The 18113-nt window shown below is 37.8% G+C and overlaps 1 protein-coding gene across 4 annotated transcripts in view; it reads right to left on the bottom strand.

The window, feature by feature from the left end:
* CD109 (CD109 molecule) overlaps nt 1-18113 on the bottom strand; it is a 227911-nt gene that overhangs the window by 55203 nt on the left and 154595 nt on the right. For all 4 annotated transcript variants that reach the window (XM_064288035.1, XM_064288033.1, XM_064288038.1 and 1 more), the window contains 4 exons: nt 17774-17875; nt 17622-17684; nt 16844-17020; nt 13072-13224 (listed from right to left, as the gene is read on the bottom strand). In XM_064288035.1, the coding sequence (XP_064144105.1) occupies nt 13072-13224; nt 16844-17020; nt 17622-17684; nt 17774-17875 (495 nt within the window). The remainder of the gene's footprint in view (nt 1-13071; nt 13225-16843; nt 17021-17621; nt 17685-17773; nt 17876-18113) is intronic.

Below are 18113 nucleotides of genomic sequence, written 5' to 3'. Positions count from 1 at the left end.
TATTGGTTGGTAGATGTCCAAGGTGTAATATAATCTTTACTCACACTGACAGATAATTTGGCCAGAACAAAGCATACAGTTGTTGTTGTTGCATGCTGTAGAGTCAATTCTGACCCGTAGTGACTCTTAGACAGTAGAACTGCCCCATACGATTTCCTAAACTGTAATCTTTGCTAGAGCAGATTGTCAGGTCCTTACTCCCACAGAGCCGCTAGTGGGTTCAAACTTAACCATTACACTAAAAACTGCATATGACCAAACACTTCTAGAGTCTGGTATTTAATTTTTAACATTTTTTAAATGTCTGCTAAACTGGAGCACATCCATAAAAATTATACTCAAGATGGAGAGGTCTAGAAAAGCAGTTGAAGGATGGGAGATGTTAAAGGCAGAAAAGAGAGAGAAGAGTTGTCTGGTGGAAGGTCTGTACCACACAGTCAAAGAGAATAGTTCTAGGACACAGGTTTCCAAACAATATAAAGAAGAACACTCAAACATTTATAAACTTAAAACTATCCATCAACTGAATGAAATGCATTATAAAATGGGAGACTCTGCCTCTCTGGAAATATTCAAGCACCAGACAGAAATCCCTAAGAAAAGGAGGAATTCCTCAGTACATTCAGTTCACCACAGATCCTAGCATACAAAGAAGCTCAGTAAATATCTGAATTGCTGAATAAACGCAGGTACTAACTAGATTATCACATGTTCACAGAGAAGATTCTTATTTGGGTGCCAGGCTGAACCACCTAATAGTGAGGATCCATCCATACAATCCAAATGGGGACTGTATTCTTCAAAGATTGCATAACATTCTTCATGGTTATCAATTTTACATTTAGAGATAAATATTTCTGACATTCATATATATTTGATTGTTCTAGAGAATAAAAGCAAAGAAGCTATTTTAAGGCATACAACAAACAATTTTTAAAGTCTAAATGTGGACAAAACAATTATAAAATTCTAAATTGTGAAAAAGAGAAAGTTAACAGTATTCATTAAAAATATCTGCTTACTGAGGCAGAGCCAAGATGTTGGAATAGGCAGACGCTTCCTGCTAGCCGTCTTTACAACAAAGTCCCAAAAAAAACAAGTGAAATAAGTACATTTATGACAAGCTAGGAGCCCTGAGCTTCAAAACAGGCAAGCTTAAAAAACAAACAGAGGGGCAGAGGAAGGAAGGGATGGTTCAGAAGCAGAGAGGAGTTAAAAAAAAAATTACCGGACCTGAATTGCAGAGGGCCCTCAGGCACCATTCCCAGAGCGGCGGCTGTGGGCTGATACTCCCGTTCGGCCGCAGTTTCCTCAGGGAGAAGTAGCCAGCCATAGAGCCAACTCATACCTCCGGAACCAGAGAAAAACGGTGCTCTTGGCAAAAGCTAAGTGCTTATGTGTATTTTACCATGCCACCCCACCCCCCGCCCCCAAGCCAGCTTCAGCAGCTGAATTACCTGGGCCTCAGACAGGCACTGCTGAGTGCCTAGAGCCATCATCCCAGCCTTGGAGAAGGAAAAAATCTGCATTTGGGGGAAAAGATTATTTGCCAGCTCCGCTAAACAGGGGAGCTCAGGACAGAAGCAGCTCCTGTCCAGGCATAAATGGTCTGTGGACCCTGAGCACCTTTCCCCTTTGCATGGACCTGTGTGGGCCTATTTCAGAAGAACAGGCCCCTGTGGGCTGACTCCAACCATTTCAGTTGTGCAGTGGAGAGGTGGGTGTTGATGTTTGACATTGCTTTGCCTATTAAATAGGGTCCTCACCTACCCACATCAGGGGCCTAAGGGCTGGTAGCTCCACTCAGGTCACCCAGCCACCCACGACAGGGCCCAAAGATAACTGCTACCTCCCAGTCCTTATAACCAAAAACACTGGGTGTCCATGGTCCATCTGCGGAACCCACCCACCTGCACACACTAGGGAATAGGGACGCCTTTCCTCAGAGACACTCAGGGGTCAGTTCTCAATACCCTGCCTTGTTCAGAATGTGACCCCCTGCTACAACCAGACGCCAGTACCTACACCAATCACCCCTGCCCCTCTAAGACTGTAGGGCAGAGCCCGTACCACATACTTGATGATCAGCTACCTGGGCACCTAAGCTGAATTCATACAAGAAAAGTGAATGGACTCCTAGACTGATACCTGATAACAGTTCTAGCCATCTGGGGACAGGACACCAGAGCTCCAAAGGTGAAAATAATTAAGCTAGCTCACTCAAGCAACCCATTTGGGCATATCAAAACAAAACAAACCAAGAAGCTACAACACAGTAAGCAAACATAAACTAATACAATAACTTAGAGATGGCTCGGAGACAACAGTCAATATCAAGTCACATAAAGAAACAGACCATGATCACCTCAACAAGCTCTAAAAACAAATAATCCAGGGATCTTCTAAATGAAAGTGCATTCCTGGAATTACCAGAGGCAGAATACAAAAGTTTAATATACAGAACCCTTCAAGACATCAGGAAGGAAATGAGGCAATACACAGAACAAGCCAATGAACACACAGATAAAGCAACTGAAGAAATTAGAAAGATTATTCAGGAACATAATGAAAAATTTAATAAGCTGGAAAAATCCATAGACAGACAGCAATCAGAAATTCAGAAAATTAACAATAAAATTACAGAAATAGACAACTCAATAGAAAGTCAGAGAAGCAGAACTGAGCAAGTAGAAGCCAGGACTTCTGAACTTGAAGATAAATCACTTGGCACTAATATATTTGAAGAAAAATTAGATAAAAGAATTTTTAAAAAACCAAGAAACCTTAAGAATCATGTGGGACTCTATCAAGAGAAATAACCTATGAGTGATTGGAGTACCAGAACAGGGAGGGATAACAGATTACTGAAGATTTGTTGGCAGAAAACTTCCCTGATACTGTGAAAGATGAGAAGATATCTATCTAAGATGCTCATCAAACTCCACATAAGGTAGATCTTAAAAGAAAGTCTCCAAAGCATATTATAATCAAACTTGCCAAAACCAAAGACAAAGAGAGAATTTTAAGAGCAGCTAGGGATAAACGAAAAGTCACCTACACAGGAGAGCCAATAAGACTAAACTCGGACTACTCGGCAGAAACCACGCAGACAGGAAGGCAATGGGATGACTTACTTAAAAAACTGAAGGAAAAAAGATTGCTAGCCAAGAATCATATATCCAGCAAAACCGTCTCTTAAATATGAAAGTGAAATTAGGACATTTCCAGATAAACAGAATTTAGGGAATTCGTAAAAACCAAACCAAAACTACAAGAATTACTAAAGGGAGTTCTTTAGGTAGAAAATCCATATGGAAAGGAAGATAAGGCGATACAAAGAAATAAAATTTAGGTTTAAATTTGGAAAAATAGGGGTAAATAATAAGGTAATCACAAGGAGACAAACTATCCTACACATTAAAATAAAATACAAGAAAGAAAAAGAGACTCAGCACAAACAAAATCCACAACAACGAATATGAGGAAAGGACAATATATAAAGAAAATCTACTCAGCAAAATTAAGTGGGAAAAAGAAACTGTCAACAACACACAAAAAAAGACATCAAAATGATAGCACTAAATTCATAAAAAAAAAAAAAAAATACCTATCCATAATTACCCTGAATGTAAATGGACTAAATGCACCAATAAAGAGACAGAGAGTGGCAGAATGGATTAAAAAAAAAGACCCGTCTATATGCTGCCTACAAGAGACACACCTTAGACTAAGAGACACACCTTAGACTTAGAGACACACCTTAGACTTAGAGACACAAACAAACTAAAACTCAAAGGATGGAAAAAATATATCAAGCAAACAACAATCAAAAAAGAGCAGAAGTGGCAATATTAATTTCTGACAAAATAGATTTTAAAGTTAAATCCATAAGAAAGGATACGGAAGGACACTATATAATGATTAAAGGGACAATATACCAAGAATATATAACCATATTAAATGTTTATGCACCCAGTGACAGGGCTGCAAGATACATAAAACAAACTATCAGCATTGAAATGTGAGATAGCTCAACAATAATAGTAGGAGACTTCAATACGCTACTTCCGCTGAAGGACAGAACATCCAGAAAGAAGCTCAATAAAGACACAGAAGATCTAAACGCCACAATCAACCAACTTGACCTCACAGACATATACAGAACACTCCAAACAACAACAACCAAGTATACTTTCTTTTCTAGTGCACATGAAACATTCTCTAGAATAGACCACATTTTACATCATAAAGCAAGCCTTAGCAGAATCCAAAACACTGAAATATTACAAAGCATCTTCTCTGACCACAAGGCCATAAAAGTGGAAATCAATAACAGAAAAATCACGGAAAAGAAATCAAACACTTGGAAACTGAACAATACCCTGCTCAAAAAAGACTGGATTACAGAAGACATTAAAGATGGAAAAAAGAAATTCATAGAATCCAATGAGAAAGAAAACACTTCCTATCAGAACCTTTGGGGCACAGTGAAAGCAGTACTCAGAGGTCAATTTATATCAATAAATGCACACATCCAAAAAGAAGAAAGGGCCAAAATCAAAGAATTATCCCTACAACTTGAACAAATAGAAAGACAGCAACAAAAGAAACCCTCAGGCACCAGAAGAAAACAATAAAAATTAGAGCAGAACTAAATGAAATAGAAAACAGAAAAGCAATCCAAAGAATTAACAAGACCAAAACATGGTTCTTTGAAAAAATCAACAAAATTGATAAACCACTGGCCAAACCGACAAAACAAAAACAGGAGAGGAAGGAAATAACTTGAATAAGAAATGAGATGGGCGATATTACACTAGACCCAACTGAAATTTAAAGAATCATATCAGATTACTATGAAAAATTGTACTCTAACAAATTTGAAAACCTAGAAGAAATGGACGATTTCCTAGAAACACACTACCTACCTAAACTAACACAAACAGACGTAGAACAACTAAATAGACCCATAACAAAAGAAGAGATTGAAAGGTAATAAAAAACACTCCCAACCAAAAAAACTCCTGGCGCAGACCGCTTCACTGCAGAATTCTACCAAACTTTCAGAGAAGAGTTAACACCACCACTACTAAAGGTATTTCAGAGCAGAGAAAAGGATGGAATACTACCAAACTCATTCTATGAAGCCAGCATATCCCTGACACCAAAACCAGGTAAAGACACTACAAAAAAAGAAAATTACAGACCTATATCCCTCATGAACTTTGATGCAAAAATCCTCAACGAAATTCTAGCCAATAGAATTCAACAACATACAAAAAAATAATTCACCATGGCCAAGTGGGATTCATTCCAGGTATGCAGGGATGGTTCAACATTAAAAAAACAATTAATGTAATTCATCACATAAATAAAACAGAAGACAAGAATCGCATAATTTTATCAATTGATGCAGAAAAGGCATCTGACAAAGTTCAACACCCATTCATGATAGAAACTCTCCGCAAAGTAGGAATAGAAGGAAAATTCCTCAACATAATAAACAGCATTTATACAAAGCCAACAGCCAACATCATCCTAAATGGAGAGAGCCTGAAAGCATTTCCCTTGAAATCAGAAACCAGACAAGGATGCCCTTTATCCCCACTCTTATTCAACATTGTGCTGGAGGTCCTAGCCAGAGCAATTAGGCTAGACAAAGATAAACAGGGCATCCAGATTGGCAAGGAAGAAGTAAAATTACCTCTATTTGCAGATGACATGATCTTATACACAGAAACCCTAAGGAATCCTCCAGAAAACTACTGAGACTAACAGAAGAGTTCAGCAGAGTATTGGGATACAAGATAAACATATAAAAATCAGCTGGATTCCTCTACACCAACAAAAAGAACACTGAAGAGGAAATCACCAAATCAATACCATTTATAGTAGCCCCCAAGAAGATAAAATACTTAGGAATAAATCTTACCAGAGTTGTAAAAGACTTATACAAAGAAAACTACAATATACTTCTGCAAGAAACCAAAAAAGACCTACATAAGTGGAAAAACATACATTGCTCATGGATAGGATGACTCAACCTTATAAAAATGTCTATTCTACCAAAAGCAATCTATACATTTAATGCAATTCCCATCCAAATTCCAAAGACATTCTTTAATGAGATGGAGAAACAAATCACCAACTTCATATGGAAGGGAAAGAGGGCCTGGATAAGTAAAGCATTACTGAAAAAGAAGAACAAAGTGGGAGGCCTTACTCTACCTGATTTTAGAACCTGTTATACCTCCACAGTAGTCAAAACAGCCTGGTACTGGTACGACAACCGATACATAGACCAATGGAACAGAATTGAGAATCCAGACAAAAATCCATCCACATACGAGCAGTTGATATTTGACAAACACCCAAACACAGTTAAATGGCGAAAAGACAGACTTTTTAACAAATGGTGCTGACATAACTGGATATCCATCTGCAAATAATGAAACAAGACCCATACCTCACTCCATCCACCAAAATGAGCTCAAAATGGATCAAAGACCTAAATATAAAATCTAAAACAATAAAGATCATGGAAGAAAAAAATAGGGACAACGTTAGGAGCCCTAATACATTGCATAAACAGTATACAAACCATTACTAACAATGCAGAAGAAAAACTAGATAACCGGGAACTCCTAAAAATCAAACGCCTATGTTCATCCAAAGACTTCACCAAAAGAGTAAAAAGATCACCTACAGACTGGAAAAAAGTTTTCAGCTATGACATTTCTGATCAGCACCTGATCTCTAAAATCTACATGATGCTGCAAAAACTCAACTGCAAAAAGACAAATAATCCAATTAAAAAATGAGCAAAAGATATGAACAGACACTTCACTAAAGAAGACATTCAGGTAGCTAACAGATACATGACGAAATGCTCTTAATCATTAGCCATTAGAGAAATGCAGATCGAAACTACAATGAGATTCCATCTCACTCCAACATGGCTGGCATTAATCAAAAAAACACAAAACAATATATGTTGGAGAGGCTGTGGAGAGATTGGAACACTCATACTCTGCTGGTGGGAATGTCAAATTGTACAACGACTTTGGAAATCAATTTGGCACTTCCTAAAAAAGCTAGAAATAGAACTACCATAGGATCCAGCAATCCCAGTCCTTGGAATATATCCTAGAGAAATAAGAGCCTTTACCCGAACAGTTATATGCACACCCATGTTCATTGCAGCACTGTTTACAATAGCAAAAAGATGGAAGCAACCAAGATGCCCATCAACGGATGAATGGGTAAATAAATTATGGTATATTCACACAACGGAATATTATGCATCGATAAAGAACAGTGGTGAATCTGTGAAACATTTTATAACATGTAGGAATCTGGAAGGCATTATGCTAAGTGAAATTAGTCATTTGCAAAAGGACAAATAGTGTATAAGACCACTATTATAAGAACTCAAGAAATAGTTTAAACAGAGAAGAAAATATTCTCTGATGGTTACGAGATGGCGGAGGGAGGGAAGATGGGAGAGGGGTAGTCACTAATTAGATAGTAGATAAGAACGACTTTAGATGACGGGAAAGACAACACACAATACAGGTGAGGTCAGCACAACTGGACTAAACGAAAAGCAAAGAAGTTTCCTGAATAAACTGAATGCTTTGAGGGCCAGTGTAGCAGTGGCAGGGGTTTGGGGACCATGGTTTCAGGGGACATCTAGGTCAATTGCCATAATAAGATCTATTAGGAAAACATTCTGCATCCCACCTTGGAGAGAGGCATCTGGGGTTTTAAACGCTAGCAAGCAGACATCTAAGATGCATCAATTGGTCTCAACCCACTCGGATCAAAGGAAAATAAAGAACACCAGGGACACAATGTAATTATGAGCCCAAGAGACAGAACGGGCCACATAAACCAGAGACTACATCAGCCTGAGACCAGAAGAGCTAGATGGTGCCAGGCTACAACCAATGACTGCCCTGACAGGGAATACAACAGAGAACCCCTGAGAGAGCAGGAGAGCAGTGGGATGCAGACCCCAAATTCTCGTAAAAAGGCCAGACTTAATGGTCTGACTGAGACTAGAAGGACCCCGGTGGTTATGGCCCCCAGACCTTCTGTTGGCCCAGGACAGGAATCATTCCCAAAGCCAACTCTTCAGACATGGAATGGACTGGACAATGGGTTGGAAAGGGATGCTGGTGAGGAGTAAGCTTCTTGGATCAGGTGGACACTTGAGACTATGTTAGCATCTCCTCCCTGGAGGGGAGATGACAGGGTGGAAGGGGTTAGAAGCTGGTGAAATGGACACGAAAAGAGAGAGTGGAGGGAGGAAGCGGGCTGTCTCATTACGGGGAGAGCAATTGGGAGTATGTAGCAAGGCGTATGTAAGTTTTTGTGTGAGAGGCTGACTTGATTTGTAAACTTTCACTTAAACCACAATAAAAATTAAAAAAAAAAAAGAAACATCTGGCTACTTCTAAGTAATTGTTTTCTGAAAGACACTGAATAACTTGAAGATACTGCAGCCATTTTTTGGCAACTACTTTTATACTTCTCCCTTAGTTACACTGGCATTAGCCAGACAAATTACAACAAAGCCAGGATTAAAAACTGTGAAAGATTCTAAGTAGAAGTTGAAAAGAACTCATTCTACCATAAAATTAATTGAACGCCTGCAACCACTGTTACTGCTATGTTAACAACAACCACTGCTCCACCCATGGTAAGCAAACATAATGCTAGAACAGGCACCAATAAGAAAACAACAGAATAAGAAATGAGAAAATTTCACAATGTTCTCAGCAAGCTGGCAAATACAGTTAGCACAACCACAGACAATAAAGCCAGAGCCAGACATAACCAGGAGAAAATGCTGTAGCTCTGAACTCCACCACGATACACAAATACATGCAAGATCTGCTTCTGCTTTCACTCAGGGGTGAATGGATGGAAATACTTAGGAAGAAGCATCATCTCAAAGAAATCTTCCCTTTTCTCACTGGCTCAATAAAAAAGGCACTGCTAAAGCTGCAGCACGAGCTAATGAGAGGAAGGCTGTCTGAAAATTATTCCTGGAAGATCTAAAAAAAAAACTTAAATTATTCAAAGGAATTCAAGAGCCTCTTGGCAGCATATATAAATTTAACAAGAAAGAAGCCAAAATGGTCTAGTATCACAGGCTCCTAACTCCTTCCCCAGAACCAACTTTAGAGAAGCAATAAAAGCAAGCAGGAAACGTGGATGAGTGGGATGAGAAAACCCCAGGAAGAACGAAGGCTATCTTTAATCGGCAAATTGGGAGGAAGTTGGGGACTCCACCTGGGGCAGAAGGCAGCTAGAGAGAGCAGTCAGATGACAGGGGAAAAGAAAGGTTTTTAAATTCTGCTCTTGCTTCTCTCTAGGGGGTAGCCTTAGAGACAAACATTCCTTGCAACTTCACTGCCAGAATCAGTACCAGCAGCAGCCCAAGCTGCCAGTGCAGGTGTTTCTAGGATAATACAGGTCAGGACCTATGCTCTTCTGGTGTGAGAAAGTAAGAAAAACGTATGTGGACAAATATATCCATGGCCCTCAAGCATTCACTTCCAAAGTCCCAGGGCTGGTGAATCATAACCCTGGGAGTGTCTCTTCCTGGTGCCGCTTTTCCTAAGCATGAAACTACGAACAGAGGCAGCTATCAGGAAGGATCAAGAACAGTGCTCTGGTCCCCGAGGATCAGCCTTACGGTAGAGAGGGATAAAAAGAAACAAAAAGAGACTAGTCCAATTTTTTTTAATGAAATAAAATAAATCCTAAAGCAGTATTTAGAAAAATTACAGCTTTTATCAGAAAACAAAAGAAAACGCTAAGCATTTAGCTGAAGAAATCTAAAAAAGAACAACAAAGAAAAAAGGAATAACAAGGATAAAGGCAAAAATAACTGATACAGATAACAAAAGAAGAAAACAAAAATTGAAAAGAAAGCTGCCTCTTAAAGAAATACCAATAAGATAGCTCTCTGGCCACATTAATGAAGAGAGAGACAGGGAGACAAAGAGAAAGGGAGGGAGGAAAGAAAAAACAATATATATAATAAAAGAGGAAAATAAGTACAGCCCCAAGAAAACAATTAGATGCTAATGAATTTGAAAGCCTAGAATGAAATGGGAAATGGATGGATATTATACATGTATCTCTCTATACAGATAGATAATTTCCAAAGTGGTATAAGAAGAAATAGACTGAATTGACCAAATAGAATTATTAAACAAATTGTACTAGCAGGCAAAGACATCTCTCCAAATAAATCCCTGACCTTTGAAAACCCTGGTGGCATAGTGGTTAAGTGCTATAGCTCTTAACCAAAAGGTTGGTGGTTCAAATCCACCAGATGGTCTCGGAAACTCTATGGGACAGTTCTACTCTGTCCTATAGGGTCACTAAGAGTCGAAATTGACTCGACAGCAATGGGTTAGAGGCATTTACCAGTGAATTCTATCTAACATGCAAGAAACAGTCCATTCTTATCTTACACAAGTTGTTCTTAAAAATAGGAAAAGAAAAAAAAATCTATCCAGATCATTTATGAGGCTAGTGTAATTCTGAGCACAAAACTGGATAAGAATAATATCAGAAAATAAAAATACAGGCTCATTTCACTTTTGCATGTAGATACAAAAATCCTAAGTTAAATATTAGCTACTCCAACTTAATAGTGCACTAAAAATATATATATCCTGATCAAGTAGGATTTATTCAGGAAGCAAAGATAACAACATCAGAAAGGCTACTGATATAATCCACCATACTAATAAACTAAAGAGAAATCACATAGTTATCTCCACTGTGCAGAAAAAATATTTAATAGTGTTCAATATTTTATTATAGAACTCTAGGATCAGTCCCTGGAGAAGGACATCATGTTTGGTAAAGTACAGGGTCAGCAGAAAAGAGGAAGACCCTCAACGAGGTGGACTGACACAGTGGCTGCAACAATGACTCAAGCATAACAACGATTTTAAGGATGGCACAGGACTGAGCAGTGTTTCGTTCTGTTGTGCATAGGGTCACTATGAGCTGGAACCAACTCGATGGCACCTAACAACAACAACAGGATCAAACAACAATTATAATAAAAAATCTTCAGTAAACATTATACTTAGTGTTAACACTTAGATACGCTCTCTTTAAGATTAAGAATAAAACAAGTGTCCACCATCATGGCTACTGTTTACCATAGTACTGGAGGTCCTGGCCAATGCTGTAAGAAAGGGAATTAAGGCCTAAGGATTGTAATGGAAAAAAAGAAATGACTATTATTTGCAGATGATGCAAGCATATACCTAAGAAACTAACAAATCAGTAGACAACTATTAGCACTAATAAGAGCTCAACAAAGTTGCTCATGATAAGATCAATCTACAAAAATTAATATTTCTCTATACTAGCAATAACTAGAAAATACAGCTTTAATAAGAGACAATTCTTACAGCAAAAAATACATAAGGCATCTAACCAAAAAAAGCGATAACTAAAAAAAAAAATCGATAAATATATACCATAAATGATCTGAGCCTTGCCAAACCAAATCAGATACTAGCTCCTCATTCTCCTCACTTTCAGGAGAGTAGTGTCTATCACAGAGCCACAGTCCTGGTGATCCTTTTTATAGCAGGGACAAAAGAATTACTAAGGCACAGAGAAAGCTGGAGCCCTACTTAAGTTCTAGCCTGGAATACAGAGCATTGGAAACTTAATCTTTCTACTATACTAACTGATTTGCATCTCCTCACCACAATGTTCTCTGACGAAGGGCCACAAAGAACAATTTTGAAGACACCTGACAGGTACAGTCCACCGCACATCATAATGTAGTGGGACGAGCCCTGGACTATGAATCAGATTTGTGTTCAAATTCCAGTTCTATTGTTCCCTAGCTCTGTGATCTCAGGCAAACAACTTAACCTCTCTGCATCTCACAACTGCCACCTACAAATTGATGACAAGTCTGCCCTTCATACCTTACAAGATACAGGGGAAAAAAAAATGAAACAACATACTTATAATGATATGTAGAAAGTGCTAAGAGTCCTGGTTTGGTGCAGTGGTTAAAGCACTCAGCTGCCAACTGAAAGGTCGATGGTTCAAACCCACCAGCCACACTTCAGGAGAAAGATGTGGCGGTCTGCTTCCATAAAGATTACAGCCTTGGAAAACCCATGGAGCAGTTCTATTCTGTCTTCTAAGGTTGCTATGAGTCAGAGGCAACTCAACAGCAATGGGTTTATATACTCATAAGAATAACTTGAATTTAGGAAAGGTCAGAGAGAGAGAAAAAAAATGAACAATTGGTTTTAAAGTGGTTTTCTAAAAAAAAAAATTGATAAAAATTAGCTTTATAGACTGAAGAAAAATGCAGAATTTTTCTCAAGTGAATTAATTTTACAACATAATGACCAAATCAGCCTAAACACATATATTTTTTTCCTGGTGTATTGTTAATCACTGCACTGATCAACCAATGGACATAGATTTAGATTACAGAGGACAATGGCACACAAGGATATATCAAGGACTTAAAAATAAAAATAAAATGACTAATGAAAATGGGCTTAGTTCATATACTGCTACATGTTCATATGCTTCCTGGCTTGTAAATTTTCTATAGTAGGTTAACATGAATAATTTCATTAACTCAGTATACTGCAAATTCCTGATTTACTAGGGATCGTAATTATTTACAAACATTACTTATAATCAAAATAGAAAGTACTTCAAAATTATCTAAAGCTTTCTTCTCCAGTGTTATCAAGAATTATGTTATTGAATTCCCTAGTACTTTCTTGAGTTTCTCAAATTAAAATACAGTATGAAAATGAGGGAAAACTCTAGGTGGTATTTCTTATGCAAGGCAGTAAAGACGCAACTACATAAGCCCCTTTCCATCATAACACTGGGATGCAGATTCTTTTTTATGTGAAAGCTTTACTGATCATTGACTTACACTTTTAAGAGGATCTAGTAAAATTTCCTTTAGATATTTAAAAAACAAGTTTTTTTTTCTCTTTTAACATGCATTTTTGTTATTAAAATAAAAACAGCTCAACTTACATTTTCCATTGTAATATCGTTTGAGGCATTCATCAGATTCACACTTTTGTCAACAGCTACAATTCCAACTAGTGAGTCAGGCTGTGTCACAGAGATCATAAGAGAAACTTTCTCAGATGGTTCAGCATTAGCTTTACTCCAAAATAGATTTATCTAAGAAGGGGAGAGAACAGGATTGACAACTTATTTCACTTTGTAAAGCATTACTTAAATGTCTTACCAATAGTAGTTAATGACTCAAAGTTTAGCAAAAATTCTATCTATTTGCCTTGGTTTAGGGATAATTCTAAAACCATACATAAACCTTCCTTAGAGAAAGAAACAAGAAAAATTTACTCCCAAAGTGTTTGTAAGTCAGGAAGCTTCTCTGAGTGATATGAGTTCTGAATTACCCTCCCCTTTTCCACCTTTCCTCCTTCTTTTCTCCACCCTCCACTTCCAACCTCCCAGTCAGTGCAGACCAGAAAACAGCACTGCCTAGCAGACCTGGGGAAGACCAGTACCCAGGAGGAAGAACAGGAAAGAGGGAAGAAACAACAGATGCCTACATGTTGTCAACCTGGACTTCAAAGTGAGTACAAGTGAGGCCTCTCTAGGGACTCACAGAACTACTTGGGTTGGGGCAGAGGGGAAGGGGGAACCTTTCTGAGGAAGTGGGTAATCAGACCTAACAGTAATTAGGCCCTCATGCTCTGTGTCTCCATGGTGGCCTGAACATCATTCCGCTCATCACAGCACAATCCAAATGGGTCTTCTTTAAGAGAGCCATTCATCTCATCACCGCTGAACCAAACAGCTTTGTCATGAGGACCTATCTCAACATTCCACTGCACCAGTGATTGTACTACCTTTCAAGCTACTCTATGGAGTTTACTTTTCTCTACCTACACCCTAAAAGAGGGCAGGAGAGGAGAAGCAAAATGAAGTCTCAGTTTCATATCTTGCAATTCTCCCTCTATGCTCTGCCCTCAAAGATCCCATGAGTTCAACTATCACTTTTGTGTGGATGATTCTTAAACCTACATCTTTTGCCCCTTCTACAGCTCATTCATTTATTCCACAGCCATTATTAAACATCAACAAAGGCTCAATTTTCTCTTACTTAAATATATTCTATTTCCAAATATGTAGGCCTTTTTATGTGCAAGTGTGAGAATCATTATCATACAAAAATTAGAGAAAGATATATCTTTGCAAGCATAACCAGAACTGGTTTCCTACCTCTTATATCTAAGAAGGAAACTTTTTTTTTTTTATATCTAAGAAGGAAACTCTGGTGGCATAGTGGTTAAGAGTTTGTCTGCTAACCAAAAGGTCAGCAGTTAGAATCCACCAAGCACTCCTTAGAAACCCTATGGGGCAGTTCTACTCTGTCCTATAGGGTCACTGTGAGTGGGAATTGACTTGACAGCAGTGGGTTTGGTTTTGTTTATATCTAAGAAATTTCTCAGGAGTATACTATTTATGGAAACCCTGGTGGTGCAGTGGTTAAGTGCTACAGCTGCTAAACAAAAGGTTGGCAGTTCGAATCCACCAGGTGCTCTCTGGAAACTCTATTGGGCAGTTCTACTCCAACCTGTAGGGTCGCTATGAGTCAGAATTGACTCGATGGCAATGGGTTTGTTTTTTTGTTTTTTTATACTATTTATACACTCTGCTTCCTCAAAGTCAGTGACCTTTTACACTGTAACTAGCTTCAGACTCTGCTCTCACTTTTAGAGGTGTGTGCCTCCATGGTTAAGCCTGACCCCTACTTTAAAATTTACTCTTGTAAAATGATTAATACAATCACTAGAAGTCAAAAACTGTGCTCTGACACTAACAAAATATAATGTCTAAAAAAAATCTTTTCATAAGATTAAAAATAGGAGTTTGTATTATGTTTTGACAATCAAAGATACATTTAACAGTACTCAACAAAAGGGGGCATGGATAATTACTGCTACTTCTCAAATCTCCAAAAATTAAGAAAAAAGAAATGTTGCTAGAAGAAATGTACACATGGGGTTAACATGAGTCAGAATCAACTCGATGGCAACTAACAATAACTCTGCAAATCACTACTTTGAAATAGTGATTACTTTGCTTAAAAAAAAAAAAAAAACCAAAGCTGTTGCCATCGAGTTAATTCTGACTCATAGTGAACGTATGATTTTGCTTAAGAGAAACCTAAAAGACAGCAGTTTTTAGTGAGAACTATTGGTGGCACAATGGTTAAAGCGCTTAGCTGCTAACCAAAAGTTCAACAGTTTGAATTCTCCATTTGCCCCATGGGAGAAAAATGTGGCAGTCGGCTTCTGTAAAGATTTACAGTCTTAGAAAACCTATGGCGCAGGTCAACTCTGTCCTATTGGGTCACTATGAATCATAATCAACTTGATGGCAATGGGTTTGGGTTTTTGGTATGGCTCGTTTTAACATGCATGAAATGATTCAATCCCACCTGGCATCCTGCAATCACATTTCTTTTCAGAGTGGGGACCCAAGGGGGTTTCCTACATAAAGGGACACATTAAAAAACACATTAGGCTATAAAAATCACTGGTGCATTTTGAGACAGCCTTCACAGATCCTCACATAAAAAGTAGCCAAGCTTGTTGAAAACTCGTCCTCAGTTACTTTCCAGGCTGATGAAATGAGTACACCAAATCCTGGTTCTGCCACAATTATTCATCTCAGATGGTCTCACTCCCTCCCATATTCTTCATTTCATTTTCACAACAATATCAATGCCATACAAATTTTATACTGTTCAAACAAAAATTTTATATTGTCGCTAGAATTCCATGCCACAGCAATACTGACTCAACCATTTAAGAAATCCTAAAATGGCTTTGAGTTAAATCCTGAATGGATTTACGTTCAAGTCTTCAAGCCAAGAACCATATCTTACAAAAAAGGCCCAGAGTGCCTGTCTTAGTTATCTAGTGCTCTTATAACAGAAATACCACAAGTGCATGGCTTTAACAAAGAGATATTTATTCTCTCACAGTTTAGGAGGGAAGAAGTCCAAATTCAGGATACCAGCTCCAGGGAAAGGCTTTCTCTCCCTGTTGGTTCTGGGGTAAGGTCCTTGTCATCAATCTTCCCCTGGTCTAGGTGCATCTCAGCACAGGGACCACAGGTCCAAAGAGTGTGCTCTGCTCCTGGCATTATTTTTTGGTGGTATTAGGTCCTCCTGTCTCTCTGTTCACTTTTCTCTTTTATATCTCAAAAGAGATTGACTCAAAATACAATCAAATCTTGTAGACTGACTCCTGCCTCGTCAACATAAACCAAAAAAAAAACCAAACACAGTGCCGTCAAGTCAAATCCAACTCTTAGCAACCCTACAGGACAAAGTAGAACTGCCTCATGGAGTTTCCAAGGAGCAACTGGTGGCTTCAAACTGCCAACCTTTTGGTTAGCATCCATAGCACTTAACAACCACACCATCAGGGTTTCCATCAACATCACAGAGGTAGGATTTACAACATACAGGAAAATTGCACCAGATGACAAAATGGTGGACAATCACACAATACTGGGAATCATGGCCTAGCCACGTTGACATATATTTGTGGGAGACACAATTCAATCCATAACTGTGCCCAGTAATTCCACATATGAAAATATATTGATAATAACTAAATATGAAGAAGTTTCACCACAGTTCTAGAAATAATATAAATTTTGGACTAATTGGTTTAAAGATACTTTTCTAAAGAAATGTTACATTTCTCAGACTTCACTAATGAAGTTTTTTTAAAAACGTTATTATCTTAAATCTTACCTTATTTTTAAAAGCAAGCTGCACAGGAATTTTTAGAACATCATTTATAATTTCCCCATCATCTTCAATATAAAACACAATGATACAGGCTCTTGGAGCCCAAGAATTTTCTGGTGTTAAAGAGAAGGTTGCTGAATTTTGTTTACCTACAGCCACCAACTGTCCTCTGGATACTACCTGAAATCAATAGCAGACAAGTTTAATTTTACACTAAAGCTGGTGAGAATCTCAACTGTAATTATATTTATCATTAATTTAAACATACACATACATTCTTGACTTAAACCAACTTCAAAACCCTTCTGAATGCAAGAAAGCCTCTCTGAAAAACACAGCAAGTATACTCTGAGAAATAGAAAATGATAAGATTAAGGCAACACTGGTTGAGGCAACAGCAGCTTTACAGCCAAGGATCTTCTTTTGATTGGAAGGAATACAGGGCACCACAGGAAATGCAGGCTTAGCAAAATTACAAAGCATGTGTAGTGACTTTTTATTTTCTTTTTTATGGTTTTATATTTTTCTAAAACGATAAATGTTATTTAATCGTAATTTATATTTTTAAACATAAAATGCAAGATTTGGTTATTCATTATAAATTGGAAATGCAAACATAGGTGAAAAAGGAAAAGATATTTTTATTGCAATATATAAAGGACAGACTACAAAAGAGAGATGCTGAATTTTAAAACCTAGTAAATTTAGTCTAGATATCAGATAAACACCATTTAAAATGATTCCATAGTAGATAAAAAATATAGATTCTGTAAGAGATTACCATATAGCTCAGCTCCTTGAATTGCTTATTGCCACTAACCACCAACTGAAAAGGTGATCCCACCTAGAAAAAAACACCTCAATTAATACATACATATTAATGACAAGAGGGTCTAAACAGATTTTAATCTTCAAGTGAATTGTAAACATTACCTTTATATTTTCATTTCTTGCTTTTAGTTGGATGTATGTCTTACTAGGAGACTTAAACATGCCATGAACTTCCATGCTACTTACACTATCAATAAAATAGCCCTATAACAAAGGAAAAAGGAGTTATTAATTGTCATTTTTAGTAGCACCTTGAGAAAAGATGCTAGCTACTGAACAATTATTGCAAACCAAATTCACTTTCTTCCCATGCAGAAAAAATACATTAACCAGCCATTAGATCTTCTTTACTTTATAGCTTATACTATAAAGAAACTGCTACCACTCCCTCCCCTGTCTGTTTGTCATACTTTGGTTGCCTGCATGTTGCTGTGATGCTAGA

The sequence above is a fragment of the Loxodonta africana genome, chromosome 1, assembly GCF_030014295.1.
Source record: "Loxodonta africana isolate mLoxAfr1 chromosome 1, mLoxAfr1.hap2, whole genome shotgun sequence".
NCBI classification, from domain to species: domain Eukaryota; kingdom Metazoa; phylum Chordata; class Mammalia; order Proboscidea; family Elephantidae; genus Loxodonta; species Loxodonta africana.
This window is presented reverse-complemented; position numbering and strand designations above follow the sequence as displayed.